Here is a 19,604-nt window from a genome sequence, read left to right on the forward strand (position 1 = left end):
CACTGATCTTTTGGTGTAGGCACCATTGGGAGCATTTTTCAATTCTCATTATGTTCTAAGTTGAACTGGAGACTTATAATAATGTCGAATGGAAAGACTCTCTTTGTTGAAAACGACTAGCGACAGATTCATCTTTTATTTCTGGTGTGTTTTATTGTAGTTGCTTGTGTTCGCAGACTGACAAGAACCTGGAAAAGACGCCTTGTTGGTATGGCAGGGTCACAGATCATTTTCTTGAAAAGGAATGGAGAGTAGAATTCACGTAGAAATAAACAGACACATTTTATGATGTAGCCCGAAATTGAGCTTCCACTTCTCGACAGACCAGCATCCGCCACTGATGTATATATACATGTAAGGAAGTTAATAGTGAATTTTGTTTCATCCTATAGCAAATACAATGAAGAGGCAATGGTCGTAGGATGCCCACATACTGTATCAGCAGCTATCAATCAGAGCTGGGGCCAGGATGCCTTTTTTAAATGAAATGAAAAAAAAATCTTACTATATCTTATTTGTATTTACATTGTCTTTGTGTTGTAAACCACACAGAGAGCCAGATCACACACGCACAGGCATGCAAGGAGTTATACAGAGTGCAAAGGGCGGGCAAGCAGTATTGCACCACTTGAGCTGGGGGATGGGGATGGTGCCTTGCTCATGTGAGGAAGAAACAGATGGTTTTATAAGGATGAATTCTTGAACATTTGTAACAGTTTGACATTTGTGAAAGGTAGCCTACACATTTGTGAAACAACATAGGAAGGCACTTGAAGTCTTCCCAGAGTGTACAACATTGGGAGATGGAGAATTGATGATAACTCATTCATTCATTCATTCATCTTCCGAGCCGCTTGATCCTCACTAGGGTCGCGGGGGGTGCTGGAGCCTATCCCAGCCGTCTTCGGGCAGTAGGTGGGGGACACCCTGAATCAGTTGCCAGCCATTCGCAGGGCACACAGAGACGAACAACCATCCACGCTCACACTCACACCTAGGGACAATTTAGAGTGTTCAATCAGCCTGCCATGCATATTTTTGGAATGTGGGAGGAAACCGGAGCACCCGGAGAAAACCCACGCAGGCCCGGGGAGAACATGCAAACTCCACACAGGGAGGCCGGAGCTGGAATCGAACCCGGTACCTCTGCACTGTGAAGCCGACGTGCTAACCACTGGACTACCGGGCCGCCTTGATGATAACTATTCTAACTAATTTAGTAGGTCAACATGTGTCCTTCCATCAAGCTAAAAATCTGTCCAAGTGTACCTAGATGTAATTATTTTCTTTCAATGTTTTGTGTTGATTTATTCAAATGCTCCATTAGTTATAACTTGTCATTGTGTCATGATATTATTGCACACGTTTGTCTGTTTGTTAGTGAGACACTGATCAATAATACATATTTTTATTGTAAAACATAATAAATCTGTCAATGAGGGAGATGAAGAAAGAAGGGCTTCAAACAATTCCATAAAGCAATGTTGAGATTGGCATATATAATGCCTAGCTCCCAAGCAGAAGAGAAGAGAAGAGACAAATACTTTCCCATAAATCCAATCACACCCTCAGGATTTGTTCGGACTGGACTTCCAGTAAATCTTTAGGCACAACAGCCATGCATTCATGCAGACAACCTTCAAAATGCTGAAGTGCGTATGAAGCCTTCTGTTATGAAACATGAAGGGAGGGAACGGACGGAAGCAAGAGAGAGGAATGCAATGTGAGCAGTGGCTATTTGGAATAGACTTAAGATTTATGTGTCCTTGATGCTGTGCTTTGTCAGGTAGAAGTTTGACCTCTGCACAAGGCCAAATGCTGCACCCTCTCAGTCTCGCCGACTTTCGAGCATGAAAGAAACACATGACATGTTGACGGTTGCTTGTAGCTACTTGAGTGAAAGACCAGGTGTCAGTACAAAAACTGGTAAAACTACACAACTTAAATACTTTAAAAAAATCAACTTGTACTGTACTGCATGGATATACATTTTTTGTTGAGCCCTTTCACTCTGACCTCAACTTTTTTTTTTGCTTGACTACACAGACATCTAGTGGCCAAAAAGTGTAGGCGCATCTAAGTTAATTCAATGACTTTGTTCATAAGCAGATGCAATTGATCAAAAAATCTTTTTATTTATTTTTATTGGACTTAATAGTTCAAGTAAAAATATTGAACCAATTACACTCACACACACACACACACACACACACTCTTGCGTGTCTATGCTTATTAACTGGTTCTCAGTGGATGGCATATTTTGTTCTCTCCAAAATATGCTATCATTATTTACTTGTATACGTCATCATTTACACAATACTCTGTTCAATTGTCAAAAGTAGTCAAGCACATACAGTAATACCATATTTGAATTACTTGGATTTTTTGATAAAAGTTGATGGAATGGAGGTGCGACCACCGCACTCTCCTATCCTCAATTTGGTTGTATACAACCCCCCCCCCCCCCCCCCCCCACACACACACCCACCCCCATGGGTTGAGACATTTGCAGCAAATCTTCCCTCACTGCATCCCAACAGAAATCTACAAAGTAGATGAAAATCTATGGCCAAACTTAGAGCAGTGAGTGTATGGGCAGGAGGATGAGAATAGTGTCCAACTATTGGCCAATGGGCGGGTGACAACAACAACAACCAGTGAAAGTGTTAGTGTAGTTTTGAAACTTTATTTAGAGCACTGTAGACCAGATATACATATACATTTTTTGTGTTTATGTATCTTAAATGTACAGAATATGCATATATTTTCTTTTTACATACTGTACATTAATATATGGAAGTTACTTTGTGAGTGAATAAAAATGCTTGCAATTTCCTTGGCAGTAAAAGTTCAGTGTTTGGGATATCAATTTTTTAGGCTGCCCTTGCCATGAACCCTGCTAAAAAAACAACAACAACCCAAAAAACCCAGCTCTCCCAACTGATACACGGCCCCTCAGCAAAACCAAAATGCTGTTGTTGCACTGATGGTAGCTGGTGACGACCAGTTGGCTCCTGGTTGGACAGGGATGGGGTTACTCCAGCGTGGGCTGTAAGACATATGAATATGTCATAATCAGAAATATGTATTGCCCCAGTTAAGACCCTCCAGCATTTTATTTGATTTTTTAAATTATACTCTATTTTAAAATTACTCACATTTCAGTGATTTAACAAATAATCACAAACAAAATATTTTATGATGAGGAGAGCGACTACGAAGAAGAAAGAGAGACCTATAACACGGTACTTGGGCAAAAGCGGTGAACAACAGCAATAGTTTGAAAAGGGAGGCAAAATGTCAGAGTCCTTTAGTGGTCCCCTGCTTAACGTGATCAATTAACTTCCCATGCATGCTTTTGGAATGTGGGAGAAAACCGGAGTACCCAGAGAATACCCACGCAGGCACGGGGAGAATAACTCCACACAGGAAGGCCGCAGCCAGGAATCGAACCTGGGAACTCTGCACTGTGAGGTGGATGTGCTAACCAGTCTACCACCATTCTGCCCATAATTATTATTCTGATGATGATGATGATTATTATTATTACTGTTGTTGTTACCACGAATGCATTTTCAACACCCCTTATCCTGAACATGGTCAAGGGGAGTTGCTGGAGCCAATCCCAGCTGAATTTGGGCAGAAGGCAGATTGTGTGTGTCAGTGTGTGGTATTTTTTTCTATATTGTAGCAACATAGGGGCGGCCCGGTAGTCCAGTGGTTGGCACGTCGGCTTCACAGTGCAGAGGTACCGGGTTCGATTCCAGCTCCGGCCTCTCTGTGTGGAGTTTGCATGTTCTCCCCGGGCCTGCGTGGGTTTTCTCCGGGTGCTCCGGTTTCCTCCCACATTCCAAAAACATGCGTGGCAGGCTGATTGGACGCTCTAAATTGTCCCTAGGTGTGAGTGTGAGTGCGAATGGTTGTTCGTCTCTGTGTGCCCTGCGATTGGCTGGCAACCGATTCAGGGTGTCCCCCGCCTACTGCCCGGAGACGGCTGGGATAGGCTCCAGCACCCCCCGCGACCCTCGTGAGGATCAAGCGGTTAGGAAGATGAATGAATGAATGTAGCAACATAACTGACGTTTAAAAAAACAACGCATGAAAATAGCTTACAAATCAGAGAGCTCAGATTTTTAAACGCGTTCATACGGAAGCAATAAATTTATGTGGGGCAACGGGTCCTTTGTCAGACTCCCAATTCAAACGGCGCCCAGTCTTTACGACAATCTTTACGACATATAAGAACAAACCACTTTGCGACTGTATTGGAGGTTGATTCAAAATGGAGTAAGGTTATGAAGACGTAAACGATTGAATGCGGTTTTGTATTACAGTAATCAACATTGTGTGCAATTTATCTTCAATGATCCATGTGCGCAAGAAAATACATAGCCCGACATAATGACTGAAGACAAGAAGACAGGCTCTTTAGGCTTCTTTGCGAGTTACGACGATTTGAGCGACAGTAGCGACTCGGACGAAGAGGCTGACCGCCGCCGCAGAGATTCGAGACACAAACCAGAGATCGAAGCAACGAGAAGTAAACCGAACTCTTCCGATCAAGAAAGCAAACGAGAAACCGGTGAAAATCGTTTGCCTAAACCAGACGAGCTCTTTAACTCGGTGTCCAAACCAACGTTTCTTTACAATCCTCTGAATAAGGAGATCGACTGGGATAAATTGACGGTGAAAGCTCCCGAAGAGGTAACTTGAGCTGTGAGATTTAAATTGTCATACGAACTATTCATAAATTAATCAGCTACATCGAATGGCCTGAGGTCCAGGCATACACAGACGACAGATACAATATGAGCAACAAGATACAAGAAATGGGAATGCTCATTGAGCCAATAAGACTTTAAAGGACAATGAGGTGGCTCTATATCAGCAATTCCCAGTCCTCTGTTTGGTTCGTCTCAGCAAAATTGGTTCCAGTCCACTTTTGATTAGTGAGAACATCGATAGTGATCTGCACAACTAACAAACAACTAGTACCTCGGATGAGTATGATGATTTGATGCTTTGTGGCTTTATTAGATAAAACGGTTTCTAAACTGGTCCAAATAATGTATGTGATACAGCTGCACACTTTTATACTGCATTTTTGATTAGTATTGATGGTTGGCTTCTATAATTGCACTGTGACAGTAGTGATAAGAGAGGTGGATTAAGTCGGCAAAGAACCCACTGGAAAGCCTACCTACCATATGTACTTCTTTCATTGATTATTTGTATTTAAAAGAATGCTGTAGCAGTCTGCTCAATGTTTCTCCATTGTTCATTCTGCTTCCCTCTGCTGTTTTCAGGCACCCAAGGAATTTAAGCCATGGATGACAAATGCTGTGCCCCCACCCCAAAGTTATGCAGCAGAGCCTGAGAAGAAGAAGGGACCTCCTCCGGGTATGGACATGGCCATAAAATGGTCCAATGTGTATGAGGACAATGGAGAAGATGCACCAAAGGCTCACACAGGAAAAGCCCAGTTCCTTCCACCAGAAGAGCAGCACGTTGACTCAGGTCAGTACACTTTGTTATTACCGGTATATATTTATGGAATATGTATGGAAAGACAAATTGCATGTGCCAATATGGTAGCATATTGTGATGTTTGTAGTGTAAGGTGCAACTTTTTTCCCTCAAGCTTTAAAGCAGTTAATCGCGGACCATTACCATGATATCTATATAAAATGGAGCAAATCATTTTTACGTCTAAACATAATTAGCTGTATTTGCCATTATGGTGAGAAATGTTATTGCAATTTTAATCTTTGCTGGTCTAGAAAATCTCTCTGTCAAACCAATTCATTCATATTAGATGTGGGTGCTGCTACTCTTCCTACTTTGAGCTCTCAGTGTCTGTACCACGACTTGATAACAGGGATGGCAATTTTCCGCGGATACGCAAAAATCCGCCCTTTTGTTTCTTAAATTGATCATTTTTGTGAATCGTCTAAATCCGTTGAGAAAATTTTAGGGGGGGGTCAGGTACCTTATCGTCGAGTTTTCACGAGCTCACCCGATCAGTCTTTCCATCTTCCGATTGTAAACAGCCCTGCGATTGGACGTGTATGATGTCTTACTTGTTGTGATTGGTCGCCCCGTGCCGGCCACGCCCCTTTCCTCCTTTTGCATCACTAGCCATTGCCATCCCTGTCATAAGGAGAGAATATCACATGATTGCCACCCATCAATCTTTGACAACCTAAAGGTAACGATAATGTGCTTGTGTATTACGACAAACAAAGACTAAACTTAGCTCCTACGCAACATACAAAGATCTTAGTCTTTTATTTGAGATGAATAACTTCAACAATACAATCCACGAGAGCATTTCCGACTCTCCTATTACACAGGGCTTTGGAGTCATCCATAGGTGGGGTTTGACCGTGTGGAATATATAAGAAAAACAACTTTGCCAGCATATGTTTGTTGGCCTGCTCTCATTAGCCACATTATTAGGTACGGAAGCTAATGAGATCTAAAGTGTGAAATTGTACCTCTTCAAAGATATTAAAATGCACTGTCTGACATTTTTTTGCAACACTGACATTGTCTAATTATAAGTGCAAATCTGTACACTCATACATGAGTACGTCACTTACGGTGTCAGGCAAAGTTAAGTGTTGGTGTCTTAAGAAAGGCAGCATTTATTATACTGCGATTGTATGAGATGGCTAGAAAGTTGGTGGTCATAGGCTGCTAATGAAGTGGCTATGAAGGGACTGTCGAAGAAGCAACTTTGTTACAAAGGAATGGCAAACTGCCAGCAAAATCCTAATGGCGGCAATAATGAAAATATCAAAACTCACCCAACAGCTCTTTAACTTGAGAGACTTGAGCGCTTGTGTTGGCTCTGTTTTTGTTGAATACTGTTGACTTTAACCATTTATAATTGTGACTGTTCCACTGCAACCCTCTTGTTTGCTGATTAGATGAGGAGTCCAAGACGTCACCTTCGTCAGCCAAGAAACGTAAGGTGGAGAGCTTCCAGCAAAAGGAGAAGCGGAAGAGAGACATGGGACAGGCCACGTCTGACAAGAGTTTTGTTGAAGAGGAAAAAAGAATCCTCAGACAAAAGATTGAATGAAATCCAAAGTTGCCCCAAAAAGAAATCAGTTTCATTATGATCATTATTTTTATTAACTTTTTATGTTTCATCAGTAAAGAGCACATGGGGCATTTAGATTGATCTCATGACTCTCAATTGGACTGCAAAGCGTTTGAGTGCAACTGGACTAAAGTGTCTTTGATGTGATGTAATTTATCATGGCGTTTGTTTTCACCTTAGCTTTATTGTCTTGGTGCACAAATGCAGCCCGCTCACCATTTTTAATACTACCGGTACTCTTCTACTTGCATTCGCAGTGACAGGTTGTCTTGAGCCAATTCATAGTACTCCAAATAGCAGATTTTGCGTCACCTTTCCTTGATGCACCAAACGTGTCGTTTCAATAAAATTGTTAAGAGAAGGTAAATAATTAGTGGGTTTTGCTACGGTTGTGGAAAATTGTAGCAAGAATTTGTAGTCCTAGTGAATAGAAATAAAATATATATTTTTTGTATTTGATTTTCAGTTACATATCATGAGCTGAACAAATGTTTGTGTAGTGGTCTGCGTGTTTTTATCACAGGTTTTACTGAATTCAGTATTGTACAATGATCCCTCGCCACTTTGGGCTTCAAGTTTTGTGGCTTCGGTGTTTCTTGTGTGGGTTTTTTTCCCAATATTAAAAAAGAATTACAGCCATATTGGCACCCATATTGCGGAAAGACATGTTGATGTGAGAGAGCAGGTTTTCCTGCATGCTGAACAAAAAGCTGCAGCTTGTCGGAAATGGCACCATTAATAGAGACACATTGCTTTCACGCGGTGAAAGGAGGTGGGGAGAGGGTAGTCCACAGCCTTGACACCGACAGCTCAGGTGAAGGCTAAAATGACAGCTGAAACTTTCAGCTCAGTCAGTTTTTTTCTTCATTAAAAAACCTTGTTGTCTGATTTAAAAAAAAGAAAAGAAACCGTAAACCTATTTCAACTCCCGGGAATAAGAAGACACGGTGAACGTCATAGGGCTGCCCATCACCATGATTTTCTACGATTTAAAAACCTCATTCTCCAGCCTACGAGTCAAGTGAGAGCTGCCTCCTATGCCACCAACACACGCCTCTTCACCTCTCTCAGAAGGCAATGTTCATTACTATGTAAGGATTTATCATTAAATATTTGAGTAAATACGTGTACTGTTGCAATCCTTGTCGCAAATATGTAAAGTAAAAACAAAAACTTTACATATTTGATACATGCTGATGATACCTGTGATGTTGCCTACAATAACATCAGACAATGTCTGTCAACTGACTGTAGTCTCAGATTTTCACCAATAGAGGGTGCTAACATGCTGTGGAACAGTCGTGAAATCCCATTTCACGTTTAACTGTATGCAAACATTCCATCCACATACAAACATGAAAATTCCTAAAGGCTGGTGGTCGCAAATCCTACTACACGCTTTTCACTTTTCATGAGGGGGTGGGTCCGGTAGCAATTAACCGCGTAAAACGAAGGATTTTTATATTTGTCTATTCTACTGCCAGAAAGAAATGTGTTGCGCTACTTTTTTCACCAGATGGCACCATTACACCACTCCAAAATCCACTGCCTTGTGCTGTTGGAAGTCAGACAGTTTGTATGTTTGCATAGTTTTCTCCGAGTACTTCAGTTTGCTCCCACATTCCGGAAACAAGCATCGTAGGTTGATTGAACCCTCTAAATCAGGGATGTCAAAAGGCCACATTGTAGTTACCCTTGGTGGGCCGTTATGAATTTTGGGAAACCATATAATTTTTTAATCACCTCTACATGTTACATACACAGCACACAAATGGATGGAACATTTGTGTAGTGGTCTGCGTGTTTTTATCACAGGTTTTACTGAATTCAGTATTGTACAATGATCCCTCGCCACTTTGGGCTTCAAGTTTTGTGGCTTAAAACTTGAGACTAGTTTTAAAATCAGACGTCAAGAATAATGACTGTTATTGTGGATTACATGTGACAATTTGACATTTTGGTTCGGACTTTAGCAAACATCGTGGAACTTGTTTTCGCAGGCCACGTAAAATGATGTGGCGGGCCAGATCTGGCCCCCGCGCCTTCACCCGAAACTTATTCTCTAAATTGTCTTTAGGTGTGATTGTTAGTGTGAATAGTTGTTTCCCTATGTGTGCCCTGCGACGGGCATGGTAACCAGTTGAGGGTGTACCCTCTCTACCTCCCATTGACAGATGGAACAGCTCCAGGACACCCGTGAAGACTGATGGATGAATGGATGGCTCGAGGATCTGCCAACCCTTATCAATGCACTTGCTCGCATCAAGTAGAAAAACGTTTTTTGTATTCTGTCTCTGTCAGCAAAAAGAAATGTAGTTTCCCAAATTTCATTGTATGGCATTTGACAGACGGAGCATTTTTACCATATGTAGGTGTGCGCACACAAATTTATTTTTTGAATTATCTGTGGCCACTGGAGCAATTCTTCTGCAAGCAAAGAAAAAAAAACAACCCATCAACTTAGAAACAGTTAGGCAATCACGTGAATGCTTCCAGCCTATCTGTCATCATAGGTAGACATGAAATTGCTTCTGATAAGATTCCAGCTTCCAGGAACTTCCAGCTCTTGTCTGTAGTGCGTACCCACAGACTGATTGTATCAACCATGTTCAGACTGAAATAACCAGAGAAGTCAAAGTCATTATAGTTGAAGTCCTCATTCCACTTGCCGCTGAAAATATGTTAGATATTTGTTTTGAAAATCGTATTTAATCTCTCAATAGAGACATTGATTGGTAATTTTTTTCCAAATATGACACAGTTTGGGGTACACCAAAAAAGCTGCATACCAGATATTGAATTCATCTCTTTTTTTCCACCCACAGCATTCGATACACCTGCAGAGTTCGAAATCTGTGAATGTGTGAAAGGGTTCTATCATAATTTGGACTTTTGGACGCTTGGTTTCATTCACCAACAGTTGATTTGGATTTGATTTGATGGCAGCACGACAATAAACATGAGTTGAATCGTGTTTATTGTGTATTCTGCTATTCTGCCCCCCCCCCCCCCCCATTAATTTATAGCAGGACTACACACATGAGTTGCCCACCTGTCTGTTCTGAAAATAGGCCATCCATAATGGGATATTGTCATTTCTTAGAAATTCTGTTAAAGTAATCTTTTGAAAAAATATAAACACACATTGATAGAAATAAAGTGGCGTATGTCATATATTTCTTGTGTGTGTGTGTGTGTGTGTGTATTAAATGAGGTGGGGGATTCAAAGTATTCTGCTGGTGGAAACCACAGCCCTGTGTTCACATTGGATATAAAAATGAAATACTCAGACATAAGCGTAATATTATAATTTACTGTAATAATGTCGTAAAGATGACAGACGGCAGCAGAATATTTCCATCGTGGTTTCCCCGAAGTTGAGGATTTTTCAACGTATCCTTTTAACAATGCTGCGGTTTCAGAGTTAGACTAACATAGATACAGAACATAGACTCCATTCATTCCAACACAAAACCACTTCATGTTTTTTTCATAATTCAGGAGCCCGGCAGTCTTTTGCCAGAAATCACAACTATTGAAATCATACGCATATGCAGAATTTTTTGGCGCAGCCAAGGCGTAAAGGTGGTCCGGTTTGGTGGTTTTAGTATTGCATCTATGCTTTTCGCAGATGACGTGATCATGTTGGCTTCTTCAATTCTCACCGGAGCAGTTCGCAGCCGAGTGTGAATTGATTGGGATGAAAATCAGCGCTTCCGGACATGAAACAATGGTCCTCAGTCGGAAAAGGGTGGAGTGCCCCCTCCGGGCCGGGGATGAGATCTTACTTACCCCAAGTGGAGGAGTTCAAGTATCTCGGGGCTTGTTCATGAGCTCACGAGGGCAGGATGGAGCGGGAGATCGACAGGTGGATCGGTGCAGCGTCTGTAGTGTTGCGGACTTTGTATCGATCTGTCGTGGTGAAGAAGGTGTTGAGTCAAAAGGCAAAGCTCTCGATCTATGTTCCTACCCTCACCTATGGTCACGAGCTATGCGTCGTGACTGAAAGAACGAGATCCCAGATACAAGCGGCCAAAATGAGTTCCCTTTGCAGGGTGTCCGGCCTCTCCCTTAGAGATAAGATGAGAAGCTCGGTCATCAGGGAGGGGCTCAGAGTCGAGCCACTGATCCTCTACGTCGAGAGGAGCCAGATGAAGTGGCTCGGGCATCTGATTAGGTTGCCTCCTGGATGCATGTAGCCCGGCAGGAAGCTCCAGGGATGACCGCGGACGCGCTGGAGAGACTATGTCTCCCAGCTGGCCTGGGAACACTTTGGCATCCCCCCGGGAAGAACTGGATTTTTTTTTGTTCCAAATAAAGCACTGCCACTAACTGCCTTGCTCTTTTCAGTACATGCACAATGGCAGAATCTATTGATTGCTTCACAGTGATCGGACAACAAACATAACTAAGACACACCAGTTATTGTTTTTTTTTTTTAATAGTTAAAAATAATATAGATATCCTCTGTCCCCTATTCAACCTTGGAAGAGGTCATTGTTCTACTAAGTGTTAGTATTAACTGCAATGTAAAATCAGTTTTATCTGGATCTCACCCAGAAAGCACATTTCTAAGCTTTTTAGCATGAACGACTCATTTAACGTGTTCAAATACTACTACTATCTCTGTCAGTTCTTTGACAGATCCATTTTTTTTAATGAGATGTTAAAGGACATACAGTTTAGAGTGTTCCTTTAACCTGCCTTGCATGTTTTTTGAATGTGGGAGGAAACCAGACAACCCGGAGAAAATCCACACATACACAGGAGAACATGCAAACTTCACACAGGTAGGCTGCAGCCGGAATCGAACCCGGCACCTCTGCACTGTGAGGCCGACGTGCTAACCAGTCAACGACCGTGCCGCTAATACATATCACTGCACACTGAAGTATTACAGAATGTTTTCTTCAAACCAACAAAACCACAATTTAAATAAATGCCATGATTTGCAGTGAGCCTATTATGATTTTATTTCATTGTAAAATGTGAATGACTAATGAACAACTAATAATGTCATTCTCCGTGACATAAAGCTGCAGTCCAATGGGCAAGGCATCTCTGACAGCCATCATGCAGCCTAATTTATACCCTGAGAAAGTCTTGTGTCCAGCACATAAATTTAGTTGCGGTGCACACTCAGAAAAAAGGAAAGCCCATAAAGCAGCCGTGGACAGAGAGGCAGCGCCAGAGACATAGAGAGTGGGAACAATGGGCAGCCATCAGGAGGGGAGACCCAACAGCTGCGAAGTTCTAACACGCAGTCAGGTGCACACACACACGCACTCACAAATATAATCAGCCCACTCTCCATTCCCCTCTGCTCTCATGCTCTCACATGCGGTTTTCTTTCTCTCTTACCAGGCCTTGGAAAGGGGGGCAACTAAGCAGATGTTCTGCCACTGGTTTCACAATGGGCGAAAGTGACCGGTAATCATGGATGATGGTTGCGGTGGTTGTAGGGGACACAGAAAAGACTTCCTCTATTTCTTTTTTTTTTTCAAGCACTGTGTAGTTGGTGTGTATAGCAGATTTATGTAAGTGAATAATGTGTGTTCTTGCTGTTACCTTCTCACAAATGCTGTATGTTTTTCATTATTATTATTGTTATTATTTTTCCTCTGTGGCATATCATGTTCCAGAAAATAAACCGTTTCTGCATAAAACCACTAATAACCATTATTATTCAGAAAAGACTCTCCACACCCAGTCGTGAATATGTCCTACAGTGGAGTCCAAAGGTTTGTGCTGTTCCTCAAACATGTGGTCTCTTTCCCCACTCCTCCTCCTCTTGCCCCCCTCTGGCTCTTTTTTCCACACAACACACTATGCAGTCAGCAGGTTTTGACCTGAAAATAACTGCCCAGACAGGGTCTAGTCAGTCAGTCAGTTGGGGAGGCAGACCGAGGCGTCAGGTCTCCATGGCTCCTGCAGTGTAATAACAGATGCTTATCATGTTTTACTGAGAGTGGCGGTGGTGATGGCTGTTTTGTGTGTGTGTTGGTGGCGGGGAGACACAGGAGCCCTGTCGATGGCTAACTATTTGGCAATAAAGAAAATTGAAGCAAAGGACTACTATAAAAACCTCTGAATTTGTACGTGTGTGTGTGCGCATGTGTGTGTGTTTGTGTTTTAACAACATGTCCACTGAGCACATATGCACTCACACGCTCGCAGCTTTTCAACAGCTTGTCCTTTTGCACATTCCAGGTAAAGGCAACAGCAAACAAATGGCTTAAGGTTCAAATGAAGAATGTTTCATTCCTTTTCTTTGCCGCCTCAATTCTCTTAAAGCCCGAGGTCGTGCTGCCATCTTGGACAGGGTTAGCTGCAAGGTCATAGAAGAGGGGATTATTCAAGATGCACTTGAGATAAAAGTGTCAGTTCAATAATCGGCAACAATCCATCTTGTGGCAGTCCATGCGTGGTGTTGGCGTGGAGGCAAAAAAAAATGAGAGAGCCTTCTTTTGTGCAATATTGATGATACACCTAAAAAAAAAGACATTTATTCAAGATCGTGTGAGAGCCAAAAAATGATCAACACTTCTGTCCAATTTTTCCTTATTGCTGAAGGTTCAGCACATTTTCTAACATGAGAGTTGATGTCTCTGCTCTATATTTTCCTCACTCACCAGCCTATTCCAACAACTGCTTCTAGTTTACATTTCAGGGACAGATATGTGGTGAATTTTGAAAGTCTGTGTGTAGCTTGTGGTATTGGAGATGGAATTAAAACTCCCAACACATGCAATGAAAAAAATACTTTTCAAATTGCTAGAATGTCATTGTTAAATAGAAAGGAGGAATTAACAAAATATGATATATACAGTATATAAATAAATTAATATATATATATATATATATATATACTGTATATATTAAAAACACCTCTCAATCAGTTGACATAAAACGAGATAGCAATGCAATGTTTATCTCCCTTGATAAGAAAAGTGTCACAAGTCACAACAAAACAATTATATACAAAATATGTTTTATTGCAGTCTATTGCTGCTAATTTGTCCCTGTAGCCGTTATGTAAATGTATACTAAAATATTACTGTTATCTGATGTCTGATGTCATCATCAGTTCAACTTAATCAGATTTATGTCTTGAGAGTGAAATCCCCACTCATATATATATATATATATATATATATATATATATATATATATATATATATATATATATATATATATATACCTGTCAACTCATACTCATATATATATATATATATATATATATATATATATATATCTTCCGAGCCGCTTGATCCTCACTAGGGTCGCGGGGGGTGCTGGAGCCTATCCCAGCTGTCATCGGGCAGTAGGCGGGGGACACCCCGAATCGGTTGCCAGCCAATCGCAGGGCACACAGAAACGAACAACCATTCGCACTCACATTCACACCTAGGGACAATTTAGAGTGTTCAATCAGCCTGCCACGCATGTTTTTGGAATGTGGGAGGAAACCGGAGCACCCGGAGAAAACCCACGCAGGCCCGGGGAGAACATGCAAACTCCACACAGGGAGGCCGGAGCTGGAATCGAACCCGGTACCTCTGCACTGTGAAGCCGACGTGCTAACCACTGGGCTACCGGGCCGCCTATATATATATATATATATATGGCCCGGTCATGGTCGGACATGGTCCACACTTACTGGCTAAAGAAACTCACAGCACTCCATGAGCGCCTAGCAGTACAAATAAACCAGCTGCTGAGGGATGGGACTCACCCAGAATGGCTAACCGAAGGACGAACGATCCTGATCATGAAGGATCCCTCGAAGGGTGCAGCCCCATCCAACTATCGGCCAATAACCTGTCTCTCGACAACATGGAAGCTCATGTCAGGCATCATTGCGGCTAAGATAAGTGGACACATAGATCAATACATGAACGAAGCACAGAAGGGCATTGGTAGAGATACCAGAGGAGCCAAACATGAGCTCCTGGTTGACAGAACAGTCGCACAAGACTGCAGGTCCCGACGTACCAACCTGTGCACAGCTTGGATTGATTACAAGAAAGCCTATGACTCGATGCCACATACATGGATCACTGAATGCTTGGAGTTGTATAAGGTGAACAGGACCCTAAGAGCCTTCGCTGCGAACTCGATGAGGATGTGGAAAACCACACTTGAAGCCAATGGCAAGCCACTTACCCAAGTGTCCATCAAATGTGGCATATACCAAGGTGATGCACTCTCCCCACTGCAGTTCTGCATAGGACTGAACCCCCTAAGCCAAGTAATCACCAAGACAGGCTATGGATACCGCCTCAGAAATGGAGCTACAATCAGTCACCTCCTCTACATGGATGACATAAAGCTGTATGCTAAGATAGAAAGGGACATAGATTCCCTGATCCACACAACCAGGATCTACAACAGCGACATCGGGATGTCATTCGGGCTTGAGAAATGTAGTCGGATGGTGACTAAGAGAGGAAGGGTAGTCCGCACTGAAGGGGTCTCACTCCCTGAAGGAACAATAGCAGACATTGAGGACAGCTACAAGTACCTTGGTATACCACAAGCCAATGGCAACCTCGAACTGGCAACAAGGAAAGCGGCTACGGCCAAATACCTCCAGCGAGTGAGGCAAGTCCTAAGAAGCCAGCTCAATGGCAAGAATAAGACCCGGGCAATAAACAGCTATGCCCTGCCAGTGATCAGATACCCTGCAGGAATAATAAGGTGGCCAAAGGAAGAGATTCAGACCACCGACGTTAAGACCCGAAAGCTCCTAACCATGCATGGAGGGTTCCATCCCAAATCCAGCACCCTGAGACTGTACGCAAGCCGAAAGAAAGGAGGCCGGGGACTAGTGAGTGTGAGAGCCATTGTCCAGGATGAAACATCCAAGCTCCATGAATACATCAAGGAGAAGGCTCCAACGGATGACGTACTCAGAGAATGTCTCAGACAATGGGAAACAGAAGATGAGGCGCTGGAAGAGGGACCATCATGGGAGGACAAGCCCCTACACGGGATGTACCACCGGACCAAAACTGAAGTGGCTGATCTCAAGAAGTCCTATCAGTGGCTAGAGAGGGCTGGCCTGAAGGACAGCACAGAGGCACTCATCCTGGCTGCTCAGGAGCAGGCCTTGAGCACCAGAGCCGTCGAGGCCCAGATATACCACACCAGACAAGACCCAAGGTGTAGGTTGTGCAAAGAGGCACCTGAGACGATCCAACACATAACTGCAGGGTGTAAGATGCTGGCAGGGAAAGCCTACATGGAACGCCATAACCAGGTGGCTGGCATAGTCTTCCGAAACATCTGTGCGGAGTATGGACTGGAAACCCCAAGGTCAAAATGGGACACACCTCCGAAGGTGGTGGAGAATGACAGAGCGAAGATCCTGTGGGACTTCCAGATCCAGACTGACAAGATGGTAATGGCGAACCAACCAGATATCGTGATCATAGATAAAGGGCAGAGGAAAGCCGTTGTAGTGGATGTAGCGTTCCCAGGTGATGGAAACGTCAGGAAGAAGGAACATGAGAAACTCGAGAAATACCAAGGGCTCAGAGAGGAGCTGGAGAGAGCCTGGAAGGTAAAGGTGACAGTCGTGCCTGTGGTGGTCGGAGCACTCGGGGCAGTGACCCCCAAACTAGATGAGTGGTTGCAACAGATCCCGGGAACAACATCGGACATCTCAGTCCAGAAATGTGCAGTGCTGGGAACAGCAAGGATACTGCGCAGAACCCTCAAGCTTCCTGGCCTCTGGTAGAGGACCCGAGCTGAATGAGGGACGGACACCACCCGAGGGGTGAGATGAGGATTTTTTTAATATAATATAATATATATATATATATATATATATATATATATATATATATATATATATATATATATATATATATATATATATATATATATATATATATATATATATATATATATATATATATAATATACACACACATACCTGTCAACTCATACGGTTTAACCATAGTTCATATGGATTTCGTGGTGAATCTTACGTATATGGCCGTATCGCACAAATCATACGGATTCTGAAAATTTCCGGTTTTTGTTTTTTTCCCCACTCCTGACAGGTAGTTCCATTTGCTTTTGCCCAGAACGGTGCTCGTCTACTCGAATGCTTTCATTTCAGAATACAACTCTGAACACAGTAATGCCACTAAGTAGAATGATGATTAGACATTAACCACACATGGTATAATGGAGATCTACAATAAATATCATTAAAAATGTTGTGGGGGGGGGGGGGGGGGGTTCCTGTGCTGTTATTTTGACAAAATACGTTGATATGTTATAAGGATTTGTTGCTTATAATCAGAATCAGAATCAGAATCATCTTTATTGGCCAAGTATGTAGAACACACAAGGAATTTGTCTCCGGTATAACACGCTGCATTAGTATCATCGTAAACAACAAAATCATAGAACCATTTTAGAGTAACAAGTAGTTTTGTAGTACCATTTTGTAGTACAAAAAGAGTGACTACGTCAGTGACTGTTTAAGGAGTTAATGGCGAGAGGGAAGAAGCTGTTTAAGTGTCTACTGAATTTGGTGCGCATGGATCTGTAGCGTCTGCCTGAGGGGAGTATCTGGAAAAGGTGGTGGGCAGGGTGCGGGGGATCCAGGAGGATTTTCCGTGCCCTTGTCTTGATTCTTGCAGTGTGCAAGTCCTCAAGAGTGGGTAGGCGGTGCCAACAATTTTTTCCGCTGTCCTAACTGTCCGTTGAAGTCGCATTTTGTCCTTTTTTGTGGCGGCCCCAAACCAAACCGTGATGGAAGAACACAGGATTGATTCGATGACTGCCGTGTAGAACTGTCGTAGCACCTCCTGTGGCAGGCCATGCTTCCTCAGCAGCCTTATAAGGATTTTTTGGTAGTTTATACAGGTTGGCGCTCCGAAAGGTTTACAGGTGTGTGTGTGTTTGTGTGTGTGTCATCTTGTCAGTCTGGATCTGGAAGTCCCACAGGATCTTCGCTCTGTCATTCTCCACCACCTTCGGAGGTGTTTCCCATTTTGACCTTGGGGTTTCCAGTCCATACTCCGCACAGATGTTTCGGTAGACTATGCCAGCCACCTGGTTATGGCGTTCCATGTAGGCTTTCCCTGCCAGCATCTTACACCCTGCAGTTATGTGTTGGATCGTCTCAGGTGCCTCTTTGCACAACCTACACCTTGGGTCTTGTCTGGTGTGGTATATCTGGGCCTCGATGGCTCTGGTGCTCAAGGCCTGCTCCTGAGCAGCCAGGATGAGTGCCTCTGTGCTCTCCTTCAGGGCAGCCCTCTCTAGCCACTGATAGGACTTCTTGAGATCAGCCACTTCAGTTATGGTCCGGTGGTACATCCCGTGTAGGGGCTTGTCCTCCGATGATGGTCCCTCTTCCAGCGCCTGATCTTCTGTTCCCCATTGTCTGAGACATTCTCTGAGTACGTCATCCGTTGGAGCCTTCTCCTTGATGTATTCATGGAGCTTGGATGTTTTATCCTGGACAGTGGCTCTCACACTCACTAGTCCCCGGCCTCCTTCCTTTCGGCTTGCGTACAGTCTCAGGGTGCTGGATTTGGGATGGAACCATCTATGCATGGTTAGGAGCTTTCGGGTCTTAACGTCGGTGGTCTGAATCTCTTCCTTTGGCCACCTTATTATTCCTGCAGGGTATCTGATCACTGGCAGGGCATAGCTGTTTATTGCCCGGGTCTTATTCTTGCCATTGAGCTGGCGTCTTAGGACTTGCCTCACTCGCTGGAGGTATTTGGCCGTAGCCGCTTTCCTTGTTGCCAGTTCGAGGTTGCCATTGGCTTGTGGTACACCAAGGTACTTGTAGCTGTCCTCAATGTCTGCTATTGTTCCTTCAGGGAGTGAGACCCCTTCAGTGCGGACTACCTTTCCTCTCTGAGTCACCATCCGACTACATTTCTCAAGCCCGAATCAGTCACCTCCTCTACATATATATATATATATATATATATATATATATATATATATATATATATATATATATATATATATATATATATATATATATATATATATATATATATATATATATACACACATACATATATATATAGGCTCTTCTTTTCGAATGACAGATGGAGGGATGGAATACTTTAATGCAGTTTAATAAAAGGAGAAAACGAAAAAGAAAATAAAACGTATGCACCGCAGCACGTCCGAGAACACAACTCCCGTAACTAAAATCACTTCCTGCTTCTCTTAACAGCCAATCAGAACCAATCAACATAAAAAACAGTCTCAGCAATTATTAAACAACAGAATATAATTTAGGTATGCTTAACATGAAATATTATGATGCTCAAACATAAAATTATAATTAATAATATAACATAAGCTTACAGATATATTAGTTACTGTGCATCGCTTTTTTTCCTGTACTTTAAAACATTTTAGAAGCTGACACTTGTGCTGATGTTGACGTGAAGAGAGAGAGAGAGAGAGAGAGAGAGAGAGAGAGAGAGAGAGAGAGAGAGGGGAGAGG

At 42.8% G+C, this 19,604-nt stretch overlaps 1 protein-coding gene across 1 annotated transcript; it reads left to right on the forward strand.

Annotated features, from left to right (window-relative positions):
* Positions 1–4,239: 4,239 nt before the first annotated feature.
* Positions 4,240–7,551, forward strand: c8h1orf52 (chromosome 8 C1orf52 homolog). Its single transcript, XM_052073503.1, has 3 exons — positions 4,240–4,704; positions 5,307–5,517; positions 6,933–7,551. Exons 1-3 carry the CDS (start codon positions 4,402–4,404, stop codon positions 7,085–7,087), a joined length of 669 nt encoding a protein of 222 aa, XP_051929463.1. The 5' UTR covers positions 4,240–4,401; the 3' UTR covers positions 7,088–7,551.
* The last annotated feature ends 12,053 nt before the right edge of the window (positions 7,552–19,604 follow it).

This window comes from Hippocampus zosterae, chromosome 8, assembly GCF_025434085.1.
Source record: "Hippocampus zosterae strain Florida chromosome 8, ASM2543408v3, whole genome shotgun sequence".
Lineage (NCBI taxonomy): Eukaryota > Metazoa > Chordata > Actinopteri > Syngnathiformes > Syngnathidae > Hippocampus > Hippocampus zosterae.